Genomic DNA, 27,645 nt, shown 5'->3' with positions numbered 1-27,645 from the left:
GGGTGAACGCAGCTGGTTTCTCTGCCCCAGGTCACAGGAAGCCAAAATCAAGGTGCTGGCGGGCCTGGGCTCTGACACAGAGTCTCCAAGGAGAAGCCGCTGCCAGGCTGGTTCAGGTGGTTGGTGGAACTTAGCTCCTGCGGTTACGGACTGAGGTCTCCTTTGCACGCTGGCTGTCCGTGGAGTGGCTCTCAGCCCAGAGAGGCCACCCACATTCCAGGCTGGTGGTCCCCTTCATCTTCAAAGCCAGCAGCATTGGGTCAAAGCCTTCTCGTGTTTCAGATCTTTCTGACCCCCAATTCTGGCTCATCTGTCCCACCTCCAGCCAGAGAAAGTCTCTGCTTGAAGGACTCACGGCATTAGACTAGTCCCACCTGGAAGATCCAGGATACTATCCCTCTTTTAAGGTCATGGATTAGTAACTTCTACATCTGTATAGTCCCTTGTGCCATGTAATGGAGTATCATACCAGGATCCAGGTTTAGGGCATAGATCTCGTTTGGGGACCATTCTACCTACTGTAGTTAATCCTACCTCTTGCCTGCACCATTGCCATGGGGAGGGTGTGGCCTTGTGGGGCTTGTTTGAGAGCATTTTGGAGGAACCAGTAAGGACGATGTCAGGAGCTGTGGAGAGAGTTGGTGGGTGAGCTGGGAAGGGTCATATGGGACGGGAGGAGGCAGGATGCAACGTGAGTTGAGTGCATCAGCATCCGGGGGCAGGCAGGCACTGGGAGGCCCAGAGATGAGCTGGGGGTTGGAAATACACATCGGGGAATTTGGGGGTGGTGGAGTGGCCCCACCTGTGGACTGAGCGAGAAGGAAAGGGAGCTGGCCCTAGACTCCTTGGAGCCATGGAATCCGGGGGCAGGTGAAGGGAGAGGAGCCCAGCATGGAGACCTAGGAGTAATCAGAGAGGTAGCAGAGCCAGCAAGCTGTGGCCAGGCCAGGGAACATATCAGTAACATATACATAACACACTGAGGGTTTACCTGGTGCCAGGCACTGTTCTGGGCACTTCCGAGTATATTAATTCATTTAATCCTCACAATGAACAACCCCATGAGGCGGGCACTATCATTTCCCCCATTTTATAGATGAGGAAGTTGAGGTCACACAGGGTGGGTCGGGGGCTGGGAACCCTGCTCAGGCAGTCTGATTTTAGGAACCAGCCTCTTCTTGAGGCTTTGCCCTTCCTCGGGGCCCTCCCAGGGAGACCAAGGTAGGCAGGTGTCACTGACAGAGGGAAGGAGGGACGCTTCCCCTGCCCTTCTCCTCCCAGACTCCCTGGCTTACCAGAGCCCAGCTATTTCCTCATTTCCTTATTCTTTTGAAAACTCCAGCTTTCACTGTTTCTCCATCTTTCTTGAGGCAGTAAGGAGGATGGGGCAAGGGAATGGGTAGCCAAGAACCAAAAGGTAAAAAGAAATAGATCACGTGCACACGCGCACACACCCCATCTAATTTTAAAAATGTTGTCCTCCTACCTTGAAACTTCCTCCGAAGAGTACCTCCTGTCAGTCCTGTGAAGCACAGCATGTGAAACCCACTTCTGCAGGGGAAGCAACCACAGAGACTTGCCCCAGGCTGCACAGCTGGACGCGGCCGAAGTGGGATTGGACTCCAGGGCTTTCTAACCCTAGAGCCTGTCCTCTTGCTCACGGTAATGAGCATCTTGGCATTTTCTATACGTGCCACAGTTCTAAGTGCTTTTATATGTGTTATCTCGTTTATATGTCACCAATAACTACTAAGCTGTTCTATTGTGGTCTGTATTCACCAATGAGGAAACCGAGGCACTAAGAGAGTAAGTCACGTGCCCAAGGTCCCCCAACTAGGAAGTAGGAGAGCTGGACTTTGAGCCCAGGCCCCCCACCTAGAAAGCCAGTCCAAGAAGCACCACACCGTCCTGCCTCTTCAGCCCCTTAACCGGGAGGCCACATGCCTCCCCCTGACCACAGTGCTAGCTGCCGCAGCGGGGCCATGGATGACAGTGACAGTGGGCTGAGAGCTCAGGTGGGGAGGAGCACTCTTGAGACAGTTTGACACCAATGGCAAGGAATGGGGGACAGGGAGGGGAGGCATTCTGAGGATGGTGAACACGGTCACGGGTTAGGGGGTCACGCTGAGACTGAAGATACAAAGAGGAGACCCTCTGTGAGCTGGGACCAGATGAGGTGGGGTAACGACAAGACCACCCTGAGCCCCTCCATGGCTGGGAGAGAAGGGGACCTGAAAGCCATATCTGACAGCTTCTCCCTGCTGGAATTCCAGGTCCTGGCAGGGGGCAGAGGGCCATCCAAAATGGGTGTGGAGTGACAGAGGTGGGTTTCATAAAAGGACCCCTACAGAGGGTGGCCAGACTTAAACCACTCCGGATGGTGCAGTGCCCAGAGCCACTAAGAGTGAGGGGCTGTTCCAACCCCCTAGACCTGAAGGGTGAGTGGGTTACATCTCCTGGAACCCCCGACAGGAGCTGTGGCTTTTGGTGGAGGGTTGCACCCAGCCCGTGGTGACCCCACAGGGAGGGAGCCAGGAGAATAAATACCGTACCTTCTCTCCTCCCTGCTTGGATCTCTGATCCCCCATTGGCCAGCCCCAACCAGAAACCAGAAGCAAGGAGCCCATTAGCCCGTTGAAGCAGCCATTTGGGCTGGCCCCCAGTCAGGCTCCACGCTGAGCATGGAGTCAGCTTGAGATTCTCTCTCCCTCTGCCTCTGCCTCTCTCCCCCGCCATGCATACACATGTGTGCATGCGATCTCTCTCTCTCTCTCTCTCTCTCTCTCTCTCGCAAATAAATAATAAAATGCATGTCCCATATTCAGTTCCACCCCACCCCTCTCTCACTATTAAATCACTGTCTACTGTGAAAACCGTAAGGGATAAGTCAAGGATACAGATTTTGGTTCTGACAGTGCCGTGGGCCAGCATCTTGATGTTGGCTGAGGCACTTCATCTTAGCCATTTTTCTTAAAGATTTTATTTATTTATTTGAGAGAATGGGAGAGAGAGCACAAGTAGGGGGAGGGAGAGGGACAAGCAGACTGCACTGAGCACAGAACCCAACACGGGACTTGATCCCATGACCCTGAGACCAAGACCTGAGCCGAAACCAAGAGTTGGACACTCAACCAACTGAGCCACCCAGGTGCTCCCATCTTAGCCATTTTTAATACTGTGGTAAAATGCACATACGTAACGTTTACCACCTGAACCATTTTTAAGTGTGCAGATTAGCAGTGTTAAGAGTGTTCACATTGTTGTATAACCAATCAGAACTTTTTCATCTTGCAAAACTGAGACTCTATACCCATTAAACCACCAAACAGTGCCCAACTTTCCCTCCCCCCAGTCCCAGCCCCATCCTACTTTCTGTTTCTCTGAGCTTGACAACTCTAGCTACTTCATATTAGTAGAATCAGACAGTATTTGCCTATGTATGACTGGCTTATTTCACTCAGTGTGATGTCTTCAAGGTTCGTCCCATGTTGTAGCATGCATCAGAATTCTCTTCCTTTTTAAGGCTGAATAATATTCCATTGTAGGTACTTGGCACATTTTCCTTATGCACTCATCTGTCAGTGGACCCTGGGTTCTTTCCTCGTTCCAGCTATTGCAAATAAAGCTGTGAACGTGGGCGTACAAATATTTCTTCAAGCGCTTGCTTTCTGTTCCTTTGGTTGTATGCTGGATCATCTGATAATTTTATTCTTAATTTTTTGAGGAACTGTCTTTCACGTCGAGCTGCACGTTTTAACACTCCCACCAGTGAATTGTGGGACAGCTCAGCAGGGTGGAGCTTATACATTCAGCCTATCTGAACAGCAGGGCTTCTGTCCCAATAGTAGCTTTTAGCAATTTTCCAAGGAGTGGAGGGTCTGGTGTGATAAGGCAGTCCCAGGAAGCACTCTCTTGGCCTAACATATGGCAGGGCTCACCCCATTTTATGGAGTCATTCAAAACTTCCTGCTTGCTTTGATTTCTTAATAATGGCCTGACAGCTACTGAGGAACTGAAAGTAAATGAGGCCTGAGAAAAGAAAAACAAAATGCAACCCATAGAGTTTCTCTCTTTGATGGGTTATCAAGAGTTCATGGAGCACAGAGATCAATGAGAATGGTGATGACCACGTGAGTGGCATTTCCCAAAGAACTGATGTGTTTTAATATTGAAAAATGTTTCTTTTTTAGACCAGATTGAGGTTTATAGGTTATTGAGCAAATAGTACATAGGGTTCCCATATACCCACCCCCCCAAACACACACAGAGCTTCCCCTATTGTTAATATCTTGCTTTAACATGGGACATTAGTTACCACTGAGGAACCCATATTGATATATTATTAACTAAAGTCCATAGTTTACATTAGGGCTCACTCCTCGCATTGCATATTCTGTGGGTTTTGGCAAATATATAATAAGTATACGCCACTGCCGTGTCACACAGAATAGTTTCACTGCCCCCAAATCCCTGTGCTTCCCCTATTCATGCCATCCCACATCCACCACTTTGGATGGGATGAACCCATCCAACTGCAATTCCATTTGGAATTCCATTCATTCCAGTTCCATCCAACTGGAAACCACTGATCTTTGTACCGTCTCTATAGTTTTACTTTTCTCAGAATTTCATATAGTTGAAATTGTGCACTATGTAGCCTTTTCAGACTGGCTTCTTTCACTAAGCAATGTGCATTTACATGGTTCCGCCATGTCTTTTTGTGGCTCGATAGTTCATTTCTTTTCATCACTATTATTTTATTGTACGGATGTACCACAATTTGCCTATCCATTTACCTTTTAAAGGACACCTTGGTTGCTTCCAGTTTGGGACAGTTTATGAATAAGAATACTACAAACATGTATCCAAAGTAAATGAGTCTTAAAACTCAACAATTAAGAAACAGAAAACCCAGTTTACAAATGGGCAAAAGATATGAATAGACACCTCACCAAGGAAGATATACAGATGGCAAATAAGCCCATGAAAAGATGCTAAACATCATATAGTTTTCTTCATATAGATCTTTACATATTTTGTTAGATTTATACCTAAGTCTGTCTGTCTGGTCTTTCTTTCTCCCCGCCCCTCCTTTTTTTTTTTTTTTTTTTTGGCGCTAACGTAAGTGGTGTTGTATTTTTAATTTCCAATTCCAGCTGTTCATTGCTGGTATTCAGGAAAGCAATCAACTTTTGTATATTAATTTTGTATCTTGCAACCTTCCTATGATTGCTTATTAATTCTAAGAGTGTTTTTGTTGATTCTTTGGGATTTTCTGCATAGGCAGTCATGTCATCTGCAACCAGAGACAGTTTTATTTCTTCCTTCCCAATCTATGTACCTTTTATTTCCTTTTCTTGTCTCATTGCATGTCCTGGCTAGGACACTGTACTGTGTTAAAAAGGAGTGTGAAAGGGGACATCCTTGTCTTGTTCCTGATCTTATGGAAAAGTTTCTAGTTTCTCATCATTAAGTGTGATTTGCTTTAGGGATTTTGAAGATGTTCTTTATCAGGTTGAGGAAGTTCCCCTCTATTCCTAATTTGCCAAAAGTTTTGTGTTTTTGCTTTTTAATGATGAATAGGTGTTGAATTTTGTCAAATGCTCTTTCTTCATCCAGTGATATGATCCTGTGACTTTTCTTCTCTAGCCTGTTGACGTGATAGATTACATTAATTGATTTTCAAGTGTCGACCCAGTCTTGCATACCTGCATACTTGCTTGTGGTGTACAATTCTTTGCGTACATTGTTGGATTCGATTTGCTAATATTTTGTTGAGGATTTCACTTCTATGTTCATGAGAAATATTGGTCTGAAGTTTTCTCTTCTTGTAATATCTTTGTCTGATTTTGGTATTAGAATAATGTTGTCCACATAGAATGAGTTAGGGAGTGTTCCTTCTGTTTCTATTTTCTGGAAGAGGTTGTAGAAAACTGGTATCATTTTTTCCTTAAGTGTTTGTTGGAATTCACCAATGAACCCATCTGGGCCTGGTGCTTTCTGTTTTGGAAGGCTATTAATTATTGATTCAAATTCTTTAATATATAGGGCCTATTCACATCATTTAGTTCTCCTTGTATGAGTTTTGATACATTGTATCTTTCAAGAAGGTGGTCAATTTCATCTAAGTTATCAAATTTGTGGGCATAGAATTATTTATAAGGTTACTTTATTATCCTTTTAATGTTTATGGGATCCGTAGTGATGGTCTCTCATTTCTGATTTTAGTAATTTGTACCCTCTCTCTTTTTTTCTTGGTTAGCTTCCTAGAGGCTTGCCAATTTTATCAATCTTTTCAAAGAATCAACTTTTGGGCGCCTGGGTGGCTCAGTTGGTTAAGTGACTGCCTTCGGCTCAGGTCACGATCCTGGAGTCCCGGGATCGAGTCCCGCATCGGGCTCCCTGCTCAGCAGGAAGTCTGCTTCTCCCTCTGACTCTCTTCCCTCTCGTGCTCTCTATCTCTCATTCTCTCCCTCTCAAATAAATAAATAAAATCTTCAAAGAATCAACTTTTTGTTTCATTGATTTTTCTCTATTATTTTCCTGTTTTTTTTATTTCATTCATTTCTGTCCTAATTTTTTCTTCTGCTTGTCTTAGGCTTATATTGCTCTTCATTCTCTAATTTCCTAAGGTGGAAGCTTAGATTATTGATTTTAAACTCTTTCTTCTCTAACATATGTATTCTATGCTATAAATTTCCTTCTCAGCACTGCTTTCCTGCATCCCACAAATTCTGATAAGTTGTATTTTCATTTGCATGTACTTCCATTTCATTTAGATAATTTTTTCTTTGTCTTACAACTTCTTCCTTGACCAACATGCTGTTTAGAAGCATGTTGTTTAATCTCCAAATACTTTGGAATTTTCAACTCTCTTTGGCTATTGATTCCTAGTTTGATTCTATCATAGGCTGAGGGCATGCTTCGTATGATTTCTGTTCTTCTAATTTGTTGAGTTATGTTTTGTGGCTCAGAGTGTGATCTATCTTGGTGAATGTTCTATGTGAGCTTGAGAACAATGTGCATTTTGTTGTTACTTGGTGAAGCAATCTATACATGTCATTTAGATGCAGTTGACTGATGGTGGTGTTCAGTTCAGCTTTATCCTTACTAATTTTCTGCCTGCTGAATCTGTCCATTACTGATACAGGGATGTTGAAGTCTCCAACTATCATAATGGATTTGTTTATTTCTCCTCAAACTTCTATCACTTTCTGCCTCACCTATTCTGATGCTCTATCTTTAGGCACATACAATTAGGATTGTTATGTCTTCTTGGAGAATTGACCCCTTTATCATCATATGTAATGCCTCTCTTTACCCCGGTAACACTTCTTCCTCTGAAGTCGGTTCCATCTGACATTAATATAGTTCCTCCTGCTTTCTTTTTGTGTTTCAATATTCTGAGTACCCAAGTGTATGATAAAAATTTGCAAAGTGGGTAAGAACACAGACATTTGAACCAGCCAAATGTGAAAACAATCCAGGCTAGCCAAGCTGGGTGACTTTGGGCAAATTTAATCATTCTGTGCCTCAGTTTCCTTATCTACAAAATAGAGAAACATCCCTTTGGATTATTGTGTAGATGAAATGGGATAATGCAGTGGAGCACTTAGCAAATTTCCTGGCATGTAATGTTGAATTAATATATTCTATTAATACAAGTTTGTATATTACTGTATAACAATATAAGCTATATAATATAAGCTATTATTATATTATCAATATAGGCTATTGGTATCATTGTATTATGGGACTTTACACTTTGTACTGTATTATGGGACTTTATACTTTTCTAAGTGCAAGTACTCTTTGTAAGAACGTCAGATGAGGCACTCCAAGAAGATAAATCTAGAAACTAATTGCAAAGTCTCAGGCCGGGGTAGATGTCTAATAGGCACAATGTCCTGAAAAGAGAAAGACTTCATGTGTGCCCTACAGCCACAGTCCAGAGCCCCATGACCCAGGGAATGTAGTCTTTCCTCCTGGGTGCTAAACTTTGCTCACTCTTCTAACCAAAGAGAAATTACGGAGGAGACTTCTACCCCACATTGCCAACTCACAGACACACTCTCTGGGCTGGGGTCACTTTCTTTCTGGAAATGTAGTCACACCTGGCCCCCTATTGAAAAGCAGATCATCACTGATGAGATAAATTCTGAGCAGCTTTTAAAAAGCAACAGAAATAACTAATCACATGGGAAAACCTTCATTGTACACCAAGGTTTTGTAAAACTAGTTATAAAACTGTATGTTATGTGGTGTGATCTCAATTTTGTTTGAACTTTTTAAAAAGATTGTAAGCATAAACAGAAGACTGGCAGGAAGTGAGCCACAGTATTTAAAACAGTGCCTGCCTCTGGGGGATGGGAGCCTAAGTGATTATAATGTCTTCTTTGTGCTTTTCTCCAATTCTCATTTTCTGTAACACTTTTAAAATGTTATTTTCAAAATGAATAAAAAAATTAATGAACAACAATCATTAGAAACTCTCTCCTCCCTTAGCTCTATGTACCTTATTCCACAAACTTGGTATTTTCCTTGCAGGAAAGTGGACAGTTGTCACTTGCCAACTGATCTTTCTAGTTTGTGTTTGGGGTGATTTTTGCTTTCTGTCCTGCCATTCTGGACAACCAAAAGCGTACCTATGTGGGGTCAGGGAGAGAGAAAGGGGCCAACTCCCTGGCCAGAATATGTGCTCATTCAGACTCTCCCGAGTTCCCTTTGCCTCTGTGCCACCTGATTCCCCACCTCACAACTTGGGCGCCTGCTCTGGGTCTGGAGTCAGAGAGCGCATACCCCAGCTCCACCACACACTAAGCATGTGGCCTTGGCCAGGTCACTTAACTTCTCTGACCCTGAGCATCATCATTTTTTTTTTTTTTAAGGGAGAGAGTGTTGTGGGGGTGGGGCAGATGGAGAGGCAGAGTATCTTAAGCAGGCTCCATGCCCAGCCCAGAGCCCAAGCGTCATCATTTTTAAATGAGGGTTGTGGTGACCAGCTGGCCAGGCGAGGGACTTAGCACCTTCCGGTACCCAGTGCTCCCTAGTAGATGTTGGGGCCCCAGTTACAGCTGTCTTCCTTCTGTATTTCAGTCTGCTGACATTGACAACCATCATGCACTTATTGAATATAATGAGAGCGAGGACAGCTTTGTTCTCCAGGACTTCAATTCCCGAAACGGTACCTTCGTCAACGAGTGCCACATTCAGAATGTGGCCGTGAAGCTGCTACCCGGAGACATCCTGAGATTTGGGTCTGGAGGGCTGACCTACGAACTGGTCATTGAAAATCCACCCTCGGTGAGTCCAGGCCCTTGCAGGGTAGGGGGCCAGAGGCGCCATGTCCTGTCGTCTTCTGTGCATCCAAAGGGTGGTGCTTGTCCAGAGCGTGCCACCCGGATTTCATGCTGTGCACACAAGTGACAATGACCCACCAGACCTTGCAAGGTTCACACCAATCCAGCCGGATCCTGGTGGGGGTGTGCGTCCTAGCGCCTTCTTCTGGGCATTTCCTGGAATGACGTGTAAGAGTTGCACAGGGGCGAACCCCGAACCATAGCGTTTTCCTGAAAATGCAAAGCTTGGTTAGGGCAAGAGGAAAGCAGGCGTGTGTTTTTGAAAACTCAGAAATGGATGCTTCTTTTTAGGCAGATCAGCACTCTGCAGCTTCTTCGCTTTGTGACCTCAGCCAGGGTTCTTTATATGCCCGGGTCTCAGGCTTCCGATGCTGCACGGCATTGAGAAGATATCTCTCTGTAAAGTGTGAAAGTCAGTGTCCGCCTCCGGCGGAGACTCAGCACATGGCACCTGTTATCATACCCCGGATCAGAAACATCCTTGGGATCCTGACCTAAAATATGGCCCCAGTTTAAGCAAAATGCAATACAAAACTTCCCCATTAAAGCTCAGTCCCAAGGAACACACCGTTCTCAGGGGAAGCAGTCTGGGGCCAGGTGGCGGGGGTGGGGTGGGGGGGTGGGGGGGTGGGGGGAGCGGGGCTGGTTAGCAGCTCAGGCTTCGGTCAGAATCCCAGCTCTGCCACTCGCATACTCTCATGCGCTCCTGAGCAAGCCTCTGGACCCCCCAGAACCTCCCGTTTCTTCCTCTATAAAATGGGGCCTTGCAGGCTCACCTTGAGGGTGGAAAGAGATGATTATAATTGTAAAACTAGCATGGTGCCCGTTCACGGTGAGCACACAATTAATATCTGTCACGTGTGTCCAAGAGAGATGGCATCTTTATCTTATTCACCGCCCCCCAAGAACGCTACATGGACTGAGGCCTCCAAAGCTTAAAATCCTTTCTGGGACAAGGCTGGGTATAAATAAATCAAATTTAGAGGATCTAGACAGACTCCTGGGGTTTTGAGCGCACAGGCGGCCCTAACTGTGCACCCCAGGAAGATGGACGGCATCCCTCAGGCTGCATGGGCCATGATGCCACATCCATCACATTTGGCTTTGAAGATGTGGGGCAGGCAGATTTTTCAGCTGCTGCTCAGCTGCCTTATCCTCCTTAGACCATTAAAGTATATTTGCTCATGGAACACACCAGGGTCCTGGGGCAGCACTGAGGGGGGCTCCTGACCCAGAAGATGTTGACCTGATCAAGAGTTCTCAACATGGATAATAAGGAGCCCTCCCACACACACACACCCACATCAGAACCCTGTGGGGAGCAGACCAACAATGCAGATCCCTGGGCCTCATCCAGGCCCAAGGACTCGTACTAAAGGTTGCCAGAAAAAACACAGGACACCCAGTTAAATCTGAATTTCAGAGAAACAACAAATAATCCTTTAGTATAAGTATGTCCCAAATATTGCAAGGGATCGCTTATGCTAAAAAAATTATTTAGTATTTGTCTGAAATTCAGAGTTAATTGGATACGCTATATTTCATTTATATATTTTTTTAATCTGCATATTTATTTATGTTAAATCTGGTGACCCTACACAGCCTCCCTGGGAGTGGGGCCTGCATTGGGGAATATGCATTCTCACAGGCTCCTGGGTGATTCCGATGTACCCCCAACAGAAGGGAAGCCTAAATATGGAATCCCTTGTATAGAGCATTTACAGATTTTTTTTTTTTCTGAACCAGAGAAAATGGAGTTTCAAACCCCAAGCCTGTAAATCCAAGTTTGTGAAGTTTGAGTCAATGTTTCTCAAATATGTTTGATTATAAGAATGTTTCTGGAATGTTCAACAAAATTACAGGTTCCCAGGCTCCACTGCCTGGGAAATTCTCATTTTGTGGCTTGCCAGCAGGGGAAAGGGCAACAAACAGTGTTTGCATTTTTTTCATACGAAGATATTTATGGAAATATTATTTATAGGGACACAAAAATTGAAACTTAAATATCCATCAAAAGGGGGCATTGTATGAAAAAACTACAAGGAGTTCGTTCGTATATGGAAAACTGTGCTGCTTTTTTAAGAAATAGCTTTATGGAGGGGCGCCTGGAGGGCTTAGCCAGTTAAGCGTCTGACTCTTGATCTCAGGGTCGTGAGTTCAAGCCTCACATTGGGCTCCAAGCTGGGCATAGAGCCCACTTTAAAAAAAAAAAAAAAGGTAAGAAACCAGCTTAATGGAGATATGATTGACGTACAATCAGCTACACGTGTTTAAAGGATAAAATCTGATGGGATTTGATTATGTAAAGTAAAATTTACATAAACTTCATTCATTGTAAGCCTGCGATTCAGCCCATTTTTGTATGTTTTTTTTTAAAGATTTTATTTATTTATTTATTTGAGAGAGAGAGAGAGCACAAGCAGGGGAAGAGGGAGAGCTGAACAAGAAGCCCGATGTGGGGCTCGATCCCAGGACCCCGAGATCATGACCTGAGCAGAAGGCAGAAGCCTAACCAACTGAGCTACGCAGGCGCCCCCCCATTTTTGTATGTTTACGGATTTAGACATCACCACAACCTTTCAGAATATTTCCATCCATTTCTGTTACTCCCCAAAAAACCTTGGAGGGGGGCGCCTGGGTGGCTCAGTCAGTTAAACGTCGCCTTTGGCTCAGGTCATGATCCCGGGGTCCTGGGATCGAGCCCCGCATCGGGCTCCCTGATGGGCGGGAAGCCTGCTTCTCCCTCTCCCACTCCCCCTGCTTGTGTTCTCTCTCTCACTGTGTGTCTCTCTCTCTGTCAAATAAATAAATAAAATCTTTAAAAAAAAAAAAAAACAACCTTGGAGGTACTTAGGTTTTTTTGTTTGTTTTTAATTTTCAATTTTAAGATTGTGGCCAAATACTGAAAACATTCACCATCGTAACTGTTTTTAAGTATAGAGTTCCATGCCATTCCATTCGCATGGTTCTACGGCAGGGTCTCCAGAACTCTGTTCATCTTCCCAAACTGAAACTCGGTGCCCATTAAATAAAAACTCCCTCCTCCTTCTGCCCCAGCCACCATTCTTTCTGTCTCTCTGAATTTGACCGCTCCGGGCACCTCGTGTAAGTGGAATCTAACAGTGTTTGTCCCTTTGTGACTGTCTCGCTCCACTTACGTAGTATCGTGTCCTCGAGGTGCGTCCATGTTGTAGCAGGTGTCAGAATCCCCTTCCTTTTTGAGTAAGGGGATGCTTTTGAGCTGAGTAGTATTCCGTCGTGGGTCTACACCACATTTCGCTGAGCCGTTGATCCATCGATGGCTGTGCCCACCTTCTGGCTGTTGTGAATAAGGATGTCATGCACACAGGTGTCTAAGTATGGAAGGGGTACTTCATTTTACGAGGTGTTTCTGATATGAGATAAGTATAAGAAACAATGATGACGACCTCAGATCTTGACTACAGAAGGAGAGGACCCTTGGTAAAAAGAGAAATCAGTGGAGTAGCTGGAGTTCCAGATATGAACGACACTGTGCTAAGCAATTTGCCTGCTCTCCCTTATTTAACACTCACAACAACCTACGAGGTGGGTTCTCTCATGATCCCCATCTTACAGACAAAGAATCCAAAACTCAGAGCAGTTAAGTGATTTCCCCAGCATCACATAGCTGGTCAATGCAGAATTCATCTCTGTCCCCACTTGTGGGGAACAGAGGGAAGAAAACCATTTAATCTAATGCTAGCCAGGGTAGTGTCCCCGACTGGTTTTCAAAGAGAGCAAAGCACACTTCTGTGGGCACTTGAATATACACACATCTTTTTCATTCTTATTTCTATAAGCATTTGCGTCCGCTTCATTCCGTCAAGTGACGGCAGTCAGCTGCACAAATGTTCTGCAGGCCTGTGCCCAGGGTGCTTGTAGCAGCCTGGGCTTTCCCAGGGAGCCACCTTTCGCCGCGGGCTCTCCCTTCCTCCATCCTCCCAAAGCGCTCTCTGCTCAGGGCATCCCTAGATTGAGAGACTTTCATGCAAGCATCCTCTGAGCTCTTAGTAATGGAGGGGTCCTCTGCAGGGCCTGAGTGAGGGTAGCCTTATGGGCTGGAAGGAGGGGAGGTAGGACGGACGGAAGGAAGGCAGGGCGGTAGGAAGGAAGGAAAGAGGGAATCAAAAGGGATGGGCATGACCAGAGCTATTCTCTCCCTGACAAAGAGTTCCCAAATGAAAACATTTGTTTCAGGCTTTGTGGTGACCATACCAATCAGAAGGGATGTGACCCCCTTTTCTTGGGGATGGGGGGTGGAGGGTGGTGGGAGGTCGGGGAGCCACATGTATTAGCAGATGTCACGGTGCGGGGAGTGCGTGTCCTGGTCAGGCTGCCTCGAGCCGTCCCAGTGCTGCGCTTATGCTGCGGGCTCGTGCACAAGTCACCCCACTCTCACAGCTTGGTTCCCACTGCTGTAAACTCGGGGCACTACCGGCCCCTACCGCATGAAGTTACTGTGGCACCAAGTGCGTAATGTATGGAAATCGCTTGGCCTGGCGTCCAGCCCCTCTGACAAGGTCATGGTAACTCTCAGCTTTAGAACCAAGCAAATAAGCATGTTAGCAGCGAGGATGCCTCCTCTGGGAGTTAGACAGGACAGGAAGGACCCCCAAAACCTCCCCAGCCAGCAGATGGATACATGTCCATATAAATTACCTGTGGGATAACATCCAAGATGAAAAAATACCCCCAAAACCCCTCTTGGTTGACAAAATACATTGGCACCTGCCCCCGGGGATATGTCCGGGAACATGCTTTGTAACTCATAGCTCTTTTGCCAAAGTCTAATGTAGGGCCGCCATGTTGCACAACTCCAGAGTCACCATTCCCATCAGAGTCCATGTGGAGGGCGCCACCCTCCCACTCCAGCTAGGCAGGACATGAGCTGCAGGGGCATTTGCAATGCCCCCCCAAAAGCAGTTAAGTAATCACAGAGTCTCTGCCTCAGCACGAGGCATGGGCAATTGAGGTCACACAGCCGGACGTGCTTGCTATACTGTGGGTTTTGTCTGTGGTTGCCTTTTGGGGTGCTTTCTGATCTCTGGGAAGGGAGGTGTGGAAACAAGCTGTCCTATTCATGGTAATGGTATTCTGATCAAGCAGAGGGGCAAGGAAACCCACCTTGCCCAAATCTATAAATCGTGTCTTTCTCTGTTCTGAAATATGGCAAGTCTAAGGGAAATGTGCCGAAGGAAGAAAGGAAGCCAGACGCCCCAAGTGATAGGTACAGTTGTTTCATGAATGGGTTGACAGCCCTTGGCAGCGGTTTTCCTTGCCCCGTGCATGGCCCCATCAGCAACCACCCCAGATCGGGCTCTGGGCTACCCTTGCCCACAGGGGCCAGTGGGGGGCCCCACAGTGGTAAACATGACTACCCTTCCCTTTGGCTGCTCGGCCCTGTTCCCAGTCCAGCCACACTGTCCCGTGTGACCTGGATACCTCCTCCATCCTTCCTGCAACGTCACGACATCCTACCTGACACAAAGAGCACCTCTATCAGCCCTGCACCCCTTGCTGCTTGCCGCTGTGATGGGGAAGCTCTGCAGATACAGTGAAGAAAGCAAGCACTTTGGAGTTCGATAGACCCAAGTTCAAATTCCAGCTACAACTTATGTCATCTCTCTAAGCTTTTGTTTCCAGTTTCTGCCAAGGAGATACTCATTAATCACAGGTTCCCCTTCTCCCTTCAGAATTTCTGTAGAGGTCACTGGGACCACCCTATCATTGTGTAAATGGTGCTCAAAGATTTCCTGCGACTTCCTCAAGGTTATGTATTGGTTACAGCCAGCACTGGGATTGAAAGGCTGCTCTCCTGAGTCCCTACGGGTCTAGAGGCCTTTCCTAACAGCGGGGCACCTGGAGCCCCATGGTGCTGCAAGAGCTCAGGCAGGTCCTTCACTGCAGGGCGGTCAAGGCATGTCCTGGGGGCCCCAGGCCAGCCTGTAATTGCACCTGCTGATGGGGAGGATATATCATGGCAGTAAAAACGAAATTCACCAATAGCAGAAGAAAATGCAATTGCACTTATTGGCTCCCTTATTTGCCTCCACTAACTTTTTACCTGGATATTGCCGCAGCTCCTGGGCAAATCCAGCCACGCCCTTTCTTTTTCCTCTTTGCTGCGGATGATAATGTCTGATGGCTACATTCAGTGTGCACGTACTATGTACCAGGAAGTACTCTAAGCGTGGTATATGCACTATCTCATTCACTTCTCACCAACTAAGAAGTAGCTGTGACCATCCTGATTTTTCAGATGAGGCACAAAGGGAACACATTCGTCAGGGTCACACATATGGTCAGGGACAAAGAGGGAGCAGCACCTGACTCTGTGTAATGCTGAATCCCACGCTCCTAACCAGAGATTGGCAAACTACAGCCCACAGGCCAAATCCAGGCCATCACTTGTTTCTGTAAATAAAGTTTTATGGGAAACCAGCCATCCTGTTCACGTCGGTGTGGCTAAGTCTGCTGTCCTGCTATGGCGGCAGAATTAGCTGGGCAGAGCATACCGCACACAAAGCTGGAAACATCTACTGTCTGGCTCTACGGGAAACATTGACCAACCTCTGTTTATAACCCCATGCTCCACCGACTCTCCTCTTTTACTTAATTTTCTGAAAGAAGAGCTGAAAATGGTGGTGAGGACGGGGAGAAGGAGCTAGCCCAGCTCGAGCCCTCCCGTGTTCCAGAAACTGTGCTGCTTAATTGCTTTTACTTGGTTAACTGAGGAATAAGAAAAAAAATAGGCAAGCTGAAAAAATAGATTTGAACAGTCTTTTCACCACATCTTGTTTGAAAAATCTGGAAATATGTGGTTCTAAATATACAGATACATGATATGTATGCATTTGCACATGTCATAATATAATCACATTGAGACATATAGATATCCTAGACGTTAATATATAATATACACATCAGATGCATATTATACATTTTACTGTTTCTTCAATTGGAAAGTTTTCTTTTAAAACTTGGAATGTTGTTCCTGGTGTAACTTTCAAAAAGATATTTGGGATTTGTAGTCTGAAGTCCGCTGTAGCTAGAGAACTGTTTATTTTTCAGAGTTTCTCTATGTGATGTTTCACTACTCGTCTTATGGTTGGTTCCTTGGTCTTAAATCACTTCTTCTCTGGGCCACTGCTTTATTTTCACAAGTTTAAAGATAAATGTGGCGCCTGTTTACAGTCTGGTGGGTTGTATTTGAGTATATCGTAACCTGCATAACACCTCTCATTCTGACGACATCCTGTTGCTTGTGCTGAAGTCTCAATAAGCATATTTTCCAGGAAATTTTATTGTTTGCAAGTGTCAGAAACCCAACTCAAACTAGCCTAAGTTGGGGGGTGGGGGGGCGGGAGGAGCTCATGTAACTGAAAAGACCAAAAGTACCAACTTCAGGCCCAGCTGGATCCAGGTGCCCAAACAATGGTCAGGAATCTGTCTTTTTCATCTAGCTTCACAATCTCAGGCAGTCCCTTGCCTCACCTGTAGTGAGGTGGCAGCCAGCATCCCCAGCACCCTCTAAATTTAGCAGTTCCAAGAAAAGTAGAAATGTCTTAATTAGCTTGACTTGGACCACATGCCTATCCCTGAACCAGTCACTGAGGCCAGGGACAAGGAATGCTCTGATGGCCAGGCCTGGGTCATGGTCTCTTCCCTGGAGCAGAAGGGATCAGCCCCACCAGAATTACATGGACCAAAAGTGTGGGGCGGGGGGTAGGCTGTCTGCTCCACAAAAATTAAGGTACCCATCCAGAAGATGGAGAAATGGATGCAGGGTAGGCAAAACAAACAAACAAACAAACTCCAGATGTCCGTGACATTAGGAAGCATTCCCCCTGCCTCAACTAAACCTTCCTAACAGGATTGAGAGTAGGAATTTGGGGGAAGAGGGAAGGAAATGAGAAACAATCCACTTTTCCATTGGAAAAGCCCCAAGCCGATCCCCAAGGAAGCAGAGTAGCTCGTTCCTCCCCTCTGGTGAATGGGTGTTATGAGAAGCTCATGGAGTTGGGGGGCTTATTGGTCCATCCTGGAGAAGGGTGGCATTTCCATCTTCATGGCACCTTTGCATAGATTCCATGCTTGGGAAGATGTGGCTTTACCTGTCCCCAGGCTTGAGGGACCAGTGACCAAATGGACCAGAGAGCTCTTCAGAACAAACCTCTTGCAAGGCAAGCTTTGTCATCCCCAACCTGATCTCATAGGTGTGCTTTTATGAATCCTGTGGGGACCTGCTGATGTGATGAGGCGCCCTGAGGCCAAGTGTTTCTTGTCAGAGGAGATTTTCTGAGGCCAGTGGCGTGTAGGGCCTGGGCAGCACACGCCTCAGGAGGTGTCCTCAGCAAAAACTCACACAAAAGGACTCTTGAGGTCTGTGTTGTCATCAGATGTCTACCGGCCACCCAGATGACATCGGAGGGCAGGGTGGGGACGCAGAGGGAAGAGCGCAGGTGAAGCCTTAGCATCCAGGCGAAACAACCCAGCCCAGGAACCGAGGGACCGACCGTGGCTGCTTATGGTGTCCTCTGGAAGCTCACTCTATGATCACACTAGAACCACCTTGCTGCTTCTCTTTTCTTAACTTAGTGTTAAGGAAGTCTCTCAATCTGGCAAGACTGACCTGAAATAGACCTCATGTAGAGGTAGAAGAGGCTATTTGCAAAAATCTGGGTCTTTTCTCATTAGACTCTATTTCCCATTTTGTGGACTGACCAGGAAGCTAGTTAGAAGGTGAAAGGGAAAACTGGAGGCGCCTGGGTGGCTCAGTCAGTTAAGCATCTGCCTTCAGCTCAGGTCATGATCTCAGGGTCCTGGACATGAGCCTCATGTCAGGCTCCCTGCTCAGTGGGGAGTCTGCTTGTCCCTCTGCTTCTCCCCCCTCCCCTGCTTTCCTTGTCTCTCTCAAATAAATAAAATCTTAAAAAAAAAAAAAAAGAAAGAAAGAAAAGAAAGGGAAAACTCTAGGCTAGAAGACTTACAGACAATGGAGAAATTCAATGGGCCAGATCTCCTTTTTAGCCCAGCTGGTAAAAATCCAAATGAATGATTCTTATGAACCCCTCAAACAGACCGCCTTTCTGAAGCTCCAAAAATTATATATAATGTGTCAGGTCCCTGTTCCAACTGCATAATCCTGATTTCTCATATTGAAAGTCTTGGACACAATTTCTCCTTTTCTGGGGAACTTAGAATTATTACCCCACTTGGAGTTAGTGCAACACCCCAGGAGCTGCTGAAGTAGGGAAGGCTGTTGGCCCGGGTGCCAAATAGTGCCCCCTGCTGGCTGTTGGCGCTAACGTCTGTGTTTTCTAGTCTATCCCGTTGAGCCTCCTTGCTGTGGTCAGTGTGACTGTTTTCCACCTTCACCCCTTCCAGTCATTACAGTTGTGTAGCTACAAGAGTAAAGTTTAGTAAACTTTATTTAGTAAACTTCTGGGCCTGGAAGCAGTCCCAGAGAACTCTCCCATGAGTAAGCTACATTAGTAGTTGCATAAGGGTTTTGTAGGGTTTTCTCCTGGTAACTCAAAGCCTTTCTCCGCCCCCCCCCCCAGGAAATAACATTTTCATTTTGGAATAATTTCTAGATTTACATAAAAGTTGTAATGATAGTACAGAGAGTTCTTGTATACCTCTCCCTCCATTTCCCCATTTTACATTACCATGGTAGAGTTTTCCAAACCAAGACACCAACATTGGTCCATGATTATTAACTGAACTTCAGGCTCCATGACCTAACACAGGGCACCATGCTGCCTTTCATCACTATGTCTTCTTAACCTCCTCTGGTCTGGGACAATTTCTTGGTCTGTCTTCCATGACCTCAGTAGTCTTGAGGAGTACTGACCAGGGGTCATTCTCCAGGATACCTGATTGGATTGCATTGTGTTCATATCTGATTTGCCTGATCCTCTTCTCTTATTAGACTGGGGTTATGGTTTTCAGAAAACATGCCACAAAGGTGAAGTGTCCTTGTCACATATTAGGGGGGACCCAATACCCACATCACATCCCTGGGGATGTTAACTTCTTCACTTGGCTAAGCTGGTCTTTGCCAGGTTTCTCCACTAGAAAGTTACTACTTTTCCCCTCCCGTACTCTAGTCTTTGGAAGCAGGTCATGTGTATAACCCACCCCAAAGGAGAGGGGAGGAAGGAGCAGACAGTGGGAATCAAGCTCTACCTCCTGGAGGGGGGCCTATCTACATATGCTGAACTCTTCTCTAAGGAAGATTGTCTCTCCTTCACTGTTTACGTATTTCCTGAATCATGTATTTATATCAGTATGAACTTGTGTATATTCCATGTATACTTTGGGTTATGATCTAATACTACGTTATCTGTCTTGCTGCTCAAATAACTCCAGCCTCGGCCACTGGGAGCAATTTGAGGTTGGTTGCCATGTCCCTTGACAGGTCTCCACCCTTGGCTTTGGAGGACCTCCTTACTTTCCACTATTATAAGATGAGCCAGGCTTGTGGTGTATTTTCCCCACCCCACCTCCAGAATCAGCCAAAGGCCTCTTTACTTGTGCTCTGTCTGCCAGTTGTCCCATTCAGTTCAGCCAGCCGACACCCGCAGCACGTCCCAGGCACAGTTCAGGGTGCTGGGCACAGCCATGCTCCACTGGAAAATGTTTACCAGCCAGCTCTCTGGAAAAAGTAAAGTATGCACGTAGAGCGTAAGGCTTACTGATGGAGAGAATGTGTAACACATTCTCTACAAATAATAATAAAATATACACTGCTCTTTATCGTAAGTTGCATATAGCCAATCGACCCTCACAGAGCGCTTTCACTGACAGGCTGAATGCTCACACCCACAGCCAACTTACCTTCACGACTGACAAGAGAGTGTGTTCCCAACCTGAACGTGGGTGGATATCTTTGTTTGCATCCACGAGTAAGACAAAAGTGAAACAAGAAAGATGTATGTTGGAACTTCACGTGTTTATCAATGACCTCTTTGCTGTACCAGATAATAGTTTTTTAATACTTCCTCAAGAACTATTTCACCAATTTTACGTGCTACTCATAATTTAATGGCTCTAGACATAACATGCTTTTATATAATTTACATTGTTAACATTTTCACCAGAACCTCCTTAAGTGTAGACGGTCAGCAAAACAAAAAAGATCAAGCTCTGATTTACAGTATGTCGTGATTTCTGTGCTATAAATACTTCCATCAAGGCCAATGTCAAGCGACCAGTGAGACCTCACTGAATACAGAGATGCAGAGAGACGAGTGGTAACGCACACATATGTAGAGTTAAATAACCTCAAGAGCATGGATAATAATAAAATATAGTAAAATAATGAGGAAGAGTGAGTTTTAACTATCTGTTACCTTTGTTTCTAATATCATTTAATTATATGTTTATGTAATTTGATTTTTATTAATGGCTGTGTCTCTCAACCAGCTCAAGAAATTCCTGGGCATTCAGCAACTGGCTCTCATGAGCTGGTAGCAGCTGGCTCCAGCACATCTCTGGTACAGAGCACATGCCCCCATCCTGCTTGCGTGGAGGCTGGTGTCCTGAGTCACATCCAGCGTGTGCCATATGAATAACACTTCCATAAAAGAGTTGTCAGTGTTCCTAGAAAATCCTGTTTCCAAGTACCCCTTGCAACATCATGTGGTTCTTCGCACCGTTTCTTTTTTACCTTCTTTCTTATAACTCAGAAAATCTCCTATTCCTCACTAACCGATCATTTAAGACTTTTTCGTGGGTATAGAAAGCAGGGATAAAATCATGACTTTGAATAACCTCAAAGCTCTGAGAGCATGGTGTTAGAATCAAACTGCAACACTGCTTCCTGGCTGTGGGACCTTGGGCAAGTCACTTAACCTCTCTGAGCTTCAGTTTCTTAATCCACAACATGGGGCTAAAAATGCCTCCCCACCTCCGAGATTATCCTGGCGATCAGATGAGAACACATATGTTCAGTGCACAGCACAGTCTCCGGCACATGTGTGCCTTCTCGACATGGTGGCTCATGGCCATAGAAGTATCGGCAATTACAAACAACAGAGCTTGTGACGGCCTCTCTAAGGGCAAGGTCTGTTTCACTTTCTACCCAGCTTCCAGGGCTTCCTGGCAGAATGTGCGTGTCCTGTAGGCACCCTGTATCCAAACTACCTTGATTACTTTAGAGTGTCCCATTCAGCCTGCACCTTTTACAGGGCTAAAAGCAATATTGGAAAGATAACACAAAGAACAAGTAGATAATCTGAAAAAAAAATGGAGTATGTTTTCTTGAGTAAATCATTGCCAGATGTTTGTTCAAGCTGATATAAATTCAGCAGTGGGTGTGTCATGGTTAATCCAGGTGGTTGACAACCTGCTATTTTAGAGAGAGTGTGGAAGAAATCAGGAACATCACATATGCTCCCTCAAAAACAAAACAAAAAAACATGCAACATGCCATATGGTCAGAGAATGGGGGCAGGGGCAGAACAAGAGAAAGCATTAGCATGTATTTTTAAACTAAAGTTTCTAAAAACAGACTTGTTGATAACTGACCTTGACCCCAAGCTCTGTGTACATTCTAATGTGAGCACAGCCCAGAACCAGCTTTTTAATGTGAGTCTTTTTGTGTTTGCTTTACCCATGCCTATTTCCGTATAGTTACCGGCAGCCATTTCTGAGAAAACCTTGACCTTGCCTATTATAGAGCAAGCAGGCAAACCAGAAAAAATCAACTTTAACCTTCCAACTAAAGCCATCCACAATCAACAAGCTTGAGAAAGAAAACAAAAAGCTTTATAGTTTTATTTTTGAACCCAGAAAGCCGATTGGAGTCTTTGCGGCATTCACGAGTCTCTGGTTCCTCCCCGTTTAGACACCCTACGGTTAGGGCTCTGTGCGGCTCTAGCTAGCTTCATGGGGCTGAGCAGCTCAGGGCACCCAAGCCAGGGCTCAAAGCGAGCTTCCCCGCGTGCACGTCGACGTTCACAGCAGCATGGTCACAATAGTCAGAGTGGAAACAACCCAAGTGCCCTCTGACACTGAACGGATAAACAAAATGTGATGTATACAAGAAGGAAGGGGATTCTGACACCTGCTACAAGGATGAACCTTGAGGACCCGCTGCTCAGTGAAATAAGCCAGTCACCAAAAGACAAATGCTGTGTGATTCCACTTACCTGAGGTACCTAGAGAGTCAAATTCATAGAGACAGAAAGTGGAATGGTGGGTGCCAGGGGCTGGGGGGAGGGGAAAAGGGGAGGTGTTATTTCATGGGGACAGCGTTTCAGTTTTGCAAGATGGAAACTTTCTGAAGATCTGTCTTCCCAGCAATGTGAGTGGCCTTAACACTCCTGAACCCTGCACTTAAAAATGTTTAAGATGGCAAATTTTATGTTATGTGTGATTTACCAAATTAAAACAGCAACAGCTTCCATCTCTCGGCGCCTGGGCCCCACTCCCTCATGGGGGGGGCTACATTCTCGAGTCTGGGAGGTCCTTCCAGATCCTGGCGTCCAGCCACGGGTCCCACGGGTCCTCCGATTGGATCACATGCCCCACTACTGGACCAATCACGATGGCCAGGGGATGTGATTGGCTGCGTGTGTAGCCCCACCCACAACAAGGAGCTCGGCTCTTGGGTGGGGGATTCCCCCGGAATCTCCCAAAAGACCCGAGTGGGTTCTGGCCTGAGCGCTAGGGAAGTGGAGCACTGGAGACCCCCGGTGTGTTCACTCCTGCTAGCGTCCTTGCGGTTGGTTAGCGGTGAGCAGGTTACCTGAGGACCCCAGCACGAGAGGGAGTTCCCCCGCCCCTGCCAGTAACCTCTAGATTTGCTCTCCAGCAGGCTGGGGGTAAACCACACTAGAATTTACCCTTTGTCACCTTTGGCCCATTCGTTCAATGAATATTTATTAAACTGGCGGGAGAAGTTATAGGAGTGACTGAGGCCAGAGGAGGGGAAGGGAAGGGACAGGGTGGATGGAGAAGTCAGGGCAGGAGTCGGCCGCGGAGAGTGAAGACAGGAGGAAGGCACAGACGGAGAGACTAAGGTGTTGACAGTGGAGAGAAATTCGAAACTGCGCAGAAGGTAACAGATTCCCGGCACCCTGCCAAGTCCGTTGCAGAAGTAGATGTAAAGTGGGCCAGTAACATTAGGAATGCTGGGCCAGATGTCTCCAGGCAGTTGGAGCTTGGAGCTTGATTTCCCCCCGAACACTGTTCTCACCGGCTCCAAGAAAGAGTCTTCAGAGGGAACGCACAGGATCCTTGACTTGCTGGGAAAAGACTGGAGCTAAAAGCTTGGTTCAGGGGCCTGAGTGAGCCGGAGAGCCTTCCTGTTGAATGAAATCCAACTGAAGCTCTGCAAGCTGGTGCTCATATTTTGGAAGAATCTGTTTCTCTCTGTGTGCCTCTGAGCTCATATTCTCTCCAGTCTACAGAAGGAGAAATGTGAGCTAAGGGGAATAGATGTGTGGCCCTACATACGTCCTGACAAACATTTGAACTTAGTGTGTTTTTTCTGCCAAGAGAAGGGAGTGAGGGTTGAGAGACAGCAACAGAGACAGGGGTCATCAGACCTCCATCCCAGTTCCCTCCCCACCACAACCTGAGCCTGAGTAAATTCCTTAACCTCACCAAGCCTCAGTCTGTAAAGTAGGAATCGGGAGACCTGAAGGGCTATTGTGAGGAATGGATAAGGAAAGAGCAATAAATGACAGCCCGCCCCAGTGTCATTGTTTAACCTCTAGACACAGGGAGAAGCCACCACTGAGGCATTAAACCCAGGCACAAGCCAGGTGTCAGCCCCTCTATGTGCTTGTCCGAGGTTAGATGGAGTTGGGCTTGCTTCCCGATAACAGTGGCTGCAGACATCTTCTACGGGTCAGATGCTGAAACATTCCCTTGGTAGATATTTACAGAGCATCTCCCAAGAATCAGGTGTGGTAGACATTGAGGTTCAAAGGTTAATGAGACAGTTGGGATTCCTGTCATCCCCCAGAGCTCTCGGCTTCGGAGGACAGATGGCGTAGAAGTGCCCAAGAGATGGGCAGTGTGGATGGAAAGAAAGCGGGCTGGGGGTCCTAGAAAGCTGGGTGTGAATCTCAGTGATCTGTTCACTCATTCTTTCACCCAGTATTCGAGGGCCTGCTCTGTGTGTGCCAGGCACTTATTCTAGGTGCTGAGGATACAGGGGTGAGCAAGATAGATAAAAAGCCCTCTTCTTTTAGAGGTGACATTCTGCCAGCTCAGAGGTTCACCGGCAAATCTGTGATCTTGGAAAGTCAAGAGGTCTTGCTCAGCCTCAGTCTCGTGACAGAAGAGTGTTGGGTGTATTAAATAGGGCAGTGCACGTGAACCTCTTGCCAGGATGCCTGGCATGAAGGCTGCCCCCAATTAATGGTGGTACGGTAGTGTGCAATGTGACCCATGGTAGGGACCGCCATCCCAAACTTGGGGAGAGTCTGGGAGGGCTTCCTGGGGGAAGAGACTTATAAGGTGAGCCCTAGGGCAGCAATTATAGGGCTGGGACAAGAGTGGAGACCACCCCCCGGCAGATCAGAACCGCCTCTGACCCTCTTGTCTGCCCCTGCAGGTCTCCTTCCCATGGATGAGTGGTTCGGTACCTTGGCCAAGACCACAGCCACCTCGAGCCACACAGCAGTCGAAACAGTCACCCTCACCACCACAGATGCCCTTCCGCCCAGGCATCTGGCCACCACCAGTGCAGAGGAGCTGGTCCCAGGGGTTTCCCAGACCCACCATGGTCCCGCCTGCCTCCCACAAGCGGCCTGTGAGTGCTGGTGGGAAGATGTTCTCCTTTGTAGTGGATGGCACTCACAGGCCTCCCATCATCAAGCAAGGTATTCATGCGCGCTTCCCCTGGTGGCTTTGGGGATGGGCTTAGAGCCACAAGAGTGGGTCTTGATTTTTGCTTATTTTCTCCAATTCTAAAAGTAGAATGCATTTAATTGTGAGGAAATCGGGGTTAGGGTTGCCTGGGTGGTTCCGTCGGTTGAGCTCTCAGCTCAGGTCTTGATCTCAGGGTGGTGGGTTCAAGCCCCACGTGGCCAAAGTCCAGGGTGGAGCCTACTTAAAAAAAAAAAATCAGGGATAAAGAGAACGTAAGAAAATAGTTAAAGACCATTTGTCACCCTCATCACCCAATATCCCCTGTTGACTTTTTGGGGCATATCCCTTCAGACTTCGTGCTGTGCACATTGGCACCCATCAGTGTCCCTGTGGCGAGTGTGTGGATGTGGGTGTGTGTCAGTGTGTGTGTGTGCTTATATATGAATGTGTAGCAGGACTGTAAACTTACAGCTTTGACTCACATGTGCAGAAATATTGGCACCTGAAATCCCCCTTGGCCACAACAGCCTTAGGAGGTTTTTAAATATTTTATTATCATTTTACAGGTGAGAGGAGGCTGAGGCTTATGGAGGAAAATTACCTCCCAGATGTGACATAATCAATCTAGTCCAATCTAACATTTTTCGGTCAAATTTAAGGCTGGTTATCTCAGTCACTGTCGCTGTCACTCACTCACAGCCCGGTCACTCTGGGGACCAGCCTTCCTGGTTTCCTTCCCTCACCTCCTTCCCCGGAAGGTCTCGTGGCATTTGGGGAGGGGACTTCCTGTCTGTCACTGTCCTCTTGGCCTCACCAGCAGGTTTGATTTAGTCCCTGGCATGATTCCGGTTTCCTCCATGCCTGTGATGTGAAGATCCCGTTCTCTGTCCTCTGCATCCAGCCCCAGACCCCCTGGAGTTCCCCAGGCGTCTCTGTGGCTTCACAGCCTCCACTGGTGTCACTCAGAACCGTTTACCTAATCACCTCTCTCAGCCATTGTTGTGAAATGTACAGAGGAGTAAATGGAATGCAGTTATATCATCTTCATCTTCATCTTCATCATCAGAGGAACCCTTAGGTGCCATCAACAGCAAATGAAACTACTCAGCCATTTCCCCCCTATATTTTATAAATATGAAAATTTTCAGACACAGCAAAGTAAAAAGAATTTGACAGACAACATCCTACCTAACTGCATCATTAACATTTTGCTGTATTCGGGGCACCTGGGTGGCTCAGTCATTAACCACCTGCCTTTGGCTCATTTCATGATCCAAGAGTCCTGGGATCGAGCCCCACATCGGGCACCCTGCTCGGCGGGAAGCCTGCTTCTCCCTCTCCCACTCCCCCTGCTTGTGTTCCCTCTTTGGCTGCCTCTATCTCTGTCAAATAAACAAATAAAATAGTTTTAAAAAACCATCTTGCTATACTCTATTGCATATCTGTCTAACCAGCCTTCTACCCATTCATTAGCCCATCTTATTTTTTTGATATGTTTCAAAATAAATTGCACACATCTGTAGTCCTCCCCCTTAATATGTTAATATATGTAACAGTAACCAGAGTTCAACAGTTTTTGTCTTTTTGATGTAAAATTAACATGCAACATATATAAGTTATCAATTGCTGCATAACAAATTCTCCCAAAATTTAGTGGCCTAAAGCAAACACACACACACACACACACACACACACACACACACACACACACACACACACACACACACACAACCCCAAACATGTATTATCTGATACAGTTTCAGTGGGTCAGGAATTTGGGAGCAGCTTAGCAGGGTGGCTCAGGTTCACTTCTAAGTTGCAGGTAAGCTGTTGGCCAGGACTGCAGTCTTCTGAAGGCTTGACGGGGGCTGGAGAATCTGCTTCCAAGATGGTGCGCTCACGTGGCTGTCGGCAGGAGGCCCCACGTCCTCACCATAGGGACCTAGCCAGAGAGTTGCTGGAGAATGCTCATGGAATAGCAGATGGCTCTTCCTGAGCAAGTGATCCAAGAAAGCAAGATGGAAACTACAGCATCTCTTAGGACAAGCCTCCGAAGCTACTCTGTCATTACACAAGTCAGCTCTGTCCAGGTTGGGAGAAGACAGCCCATGGACCTGAATACCAGGAGGCAAGTGTTATTGGCAGCCCTATCTTAGAGGCTGGCTGCCACAGTCTGCCTTTTGGTGCTCAAGGATTCACCCCCCGCCTCCCTTGTACCACTCCCTCACCCTTTCCCGAGTTCCCCCAAAGTCTGACCCCATTCCAGCATCAGCCTAAATTCCAGAATCGAATCATCTAAATCAAGTCCAGGTACAGATGGGGTTCACTAGGTGTAGTTCCTTAAGTTCAGCTTCTCAAGTACCATTTCCAGCAATCTGAAGACCTTTGAACTAAAGAGACGGGTCATCAGTCCCTCACACACCCCACATACCCT

General features: G+C 46.5%; 1 protein-coding gene across 1 annotated transcript in view; it reads left to right on the top strand.

Annotated features, from left to right (window-relative positions):
- The window catches only part of FHAD1 (forkhead associated phosphopeptide binding domain 1), a 122,225-nt gene that overhangs the window by 8,423 nt on the left and 86,157 nt on the right, over positions 1-27,645 (top strand). Inside the window, 2 exon segments of the mRNA XM_088022606.1 lie at positions 9,097-9,303; positions 24,955-25,222. Of these exon segments, the coding sequence (XP_087878732.1) occupies positions 9,097-9,303; positions 24,955-25,222 (475 nt within the window).

This window comes from Eumetopias jubatus, unplaced genomic scaffold (assembly GCF_037043125.1).
Source record: "Eumetopias jubatus isolate StellerSeaLion01/CBP00866 unplaced genomic scaffold, mEumJub1_p1.0 scaffold_4, whole genome shotgun sequence".
In the NCBI taxonomy this organism is placed as follows: domain Eukaryota; kingdom Metazoa; phylum Chordata; class Mammalia; order Carnivora; family Otariidae; genus Eumetopias; species Eumetopias jubatus.
This window is presented reverse-complemented; position numbering and strand designations above follow the sequence as displayed.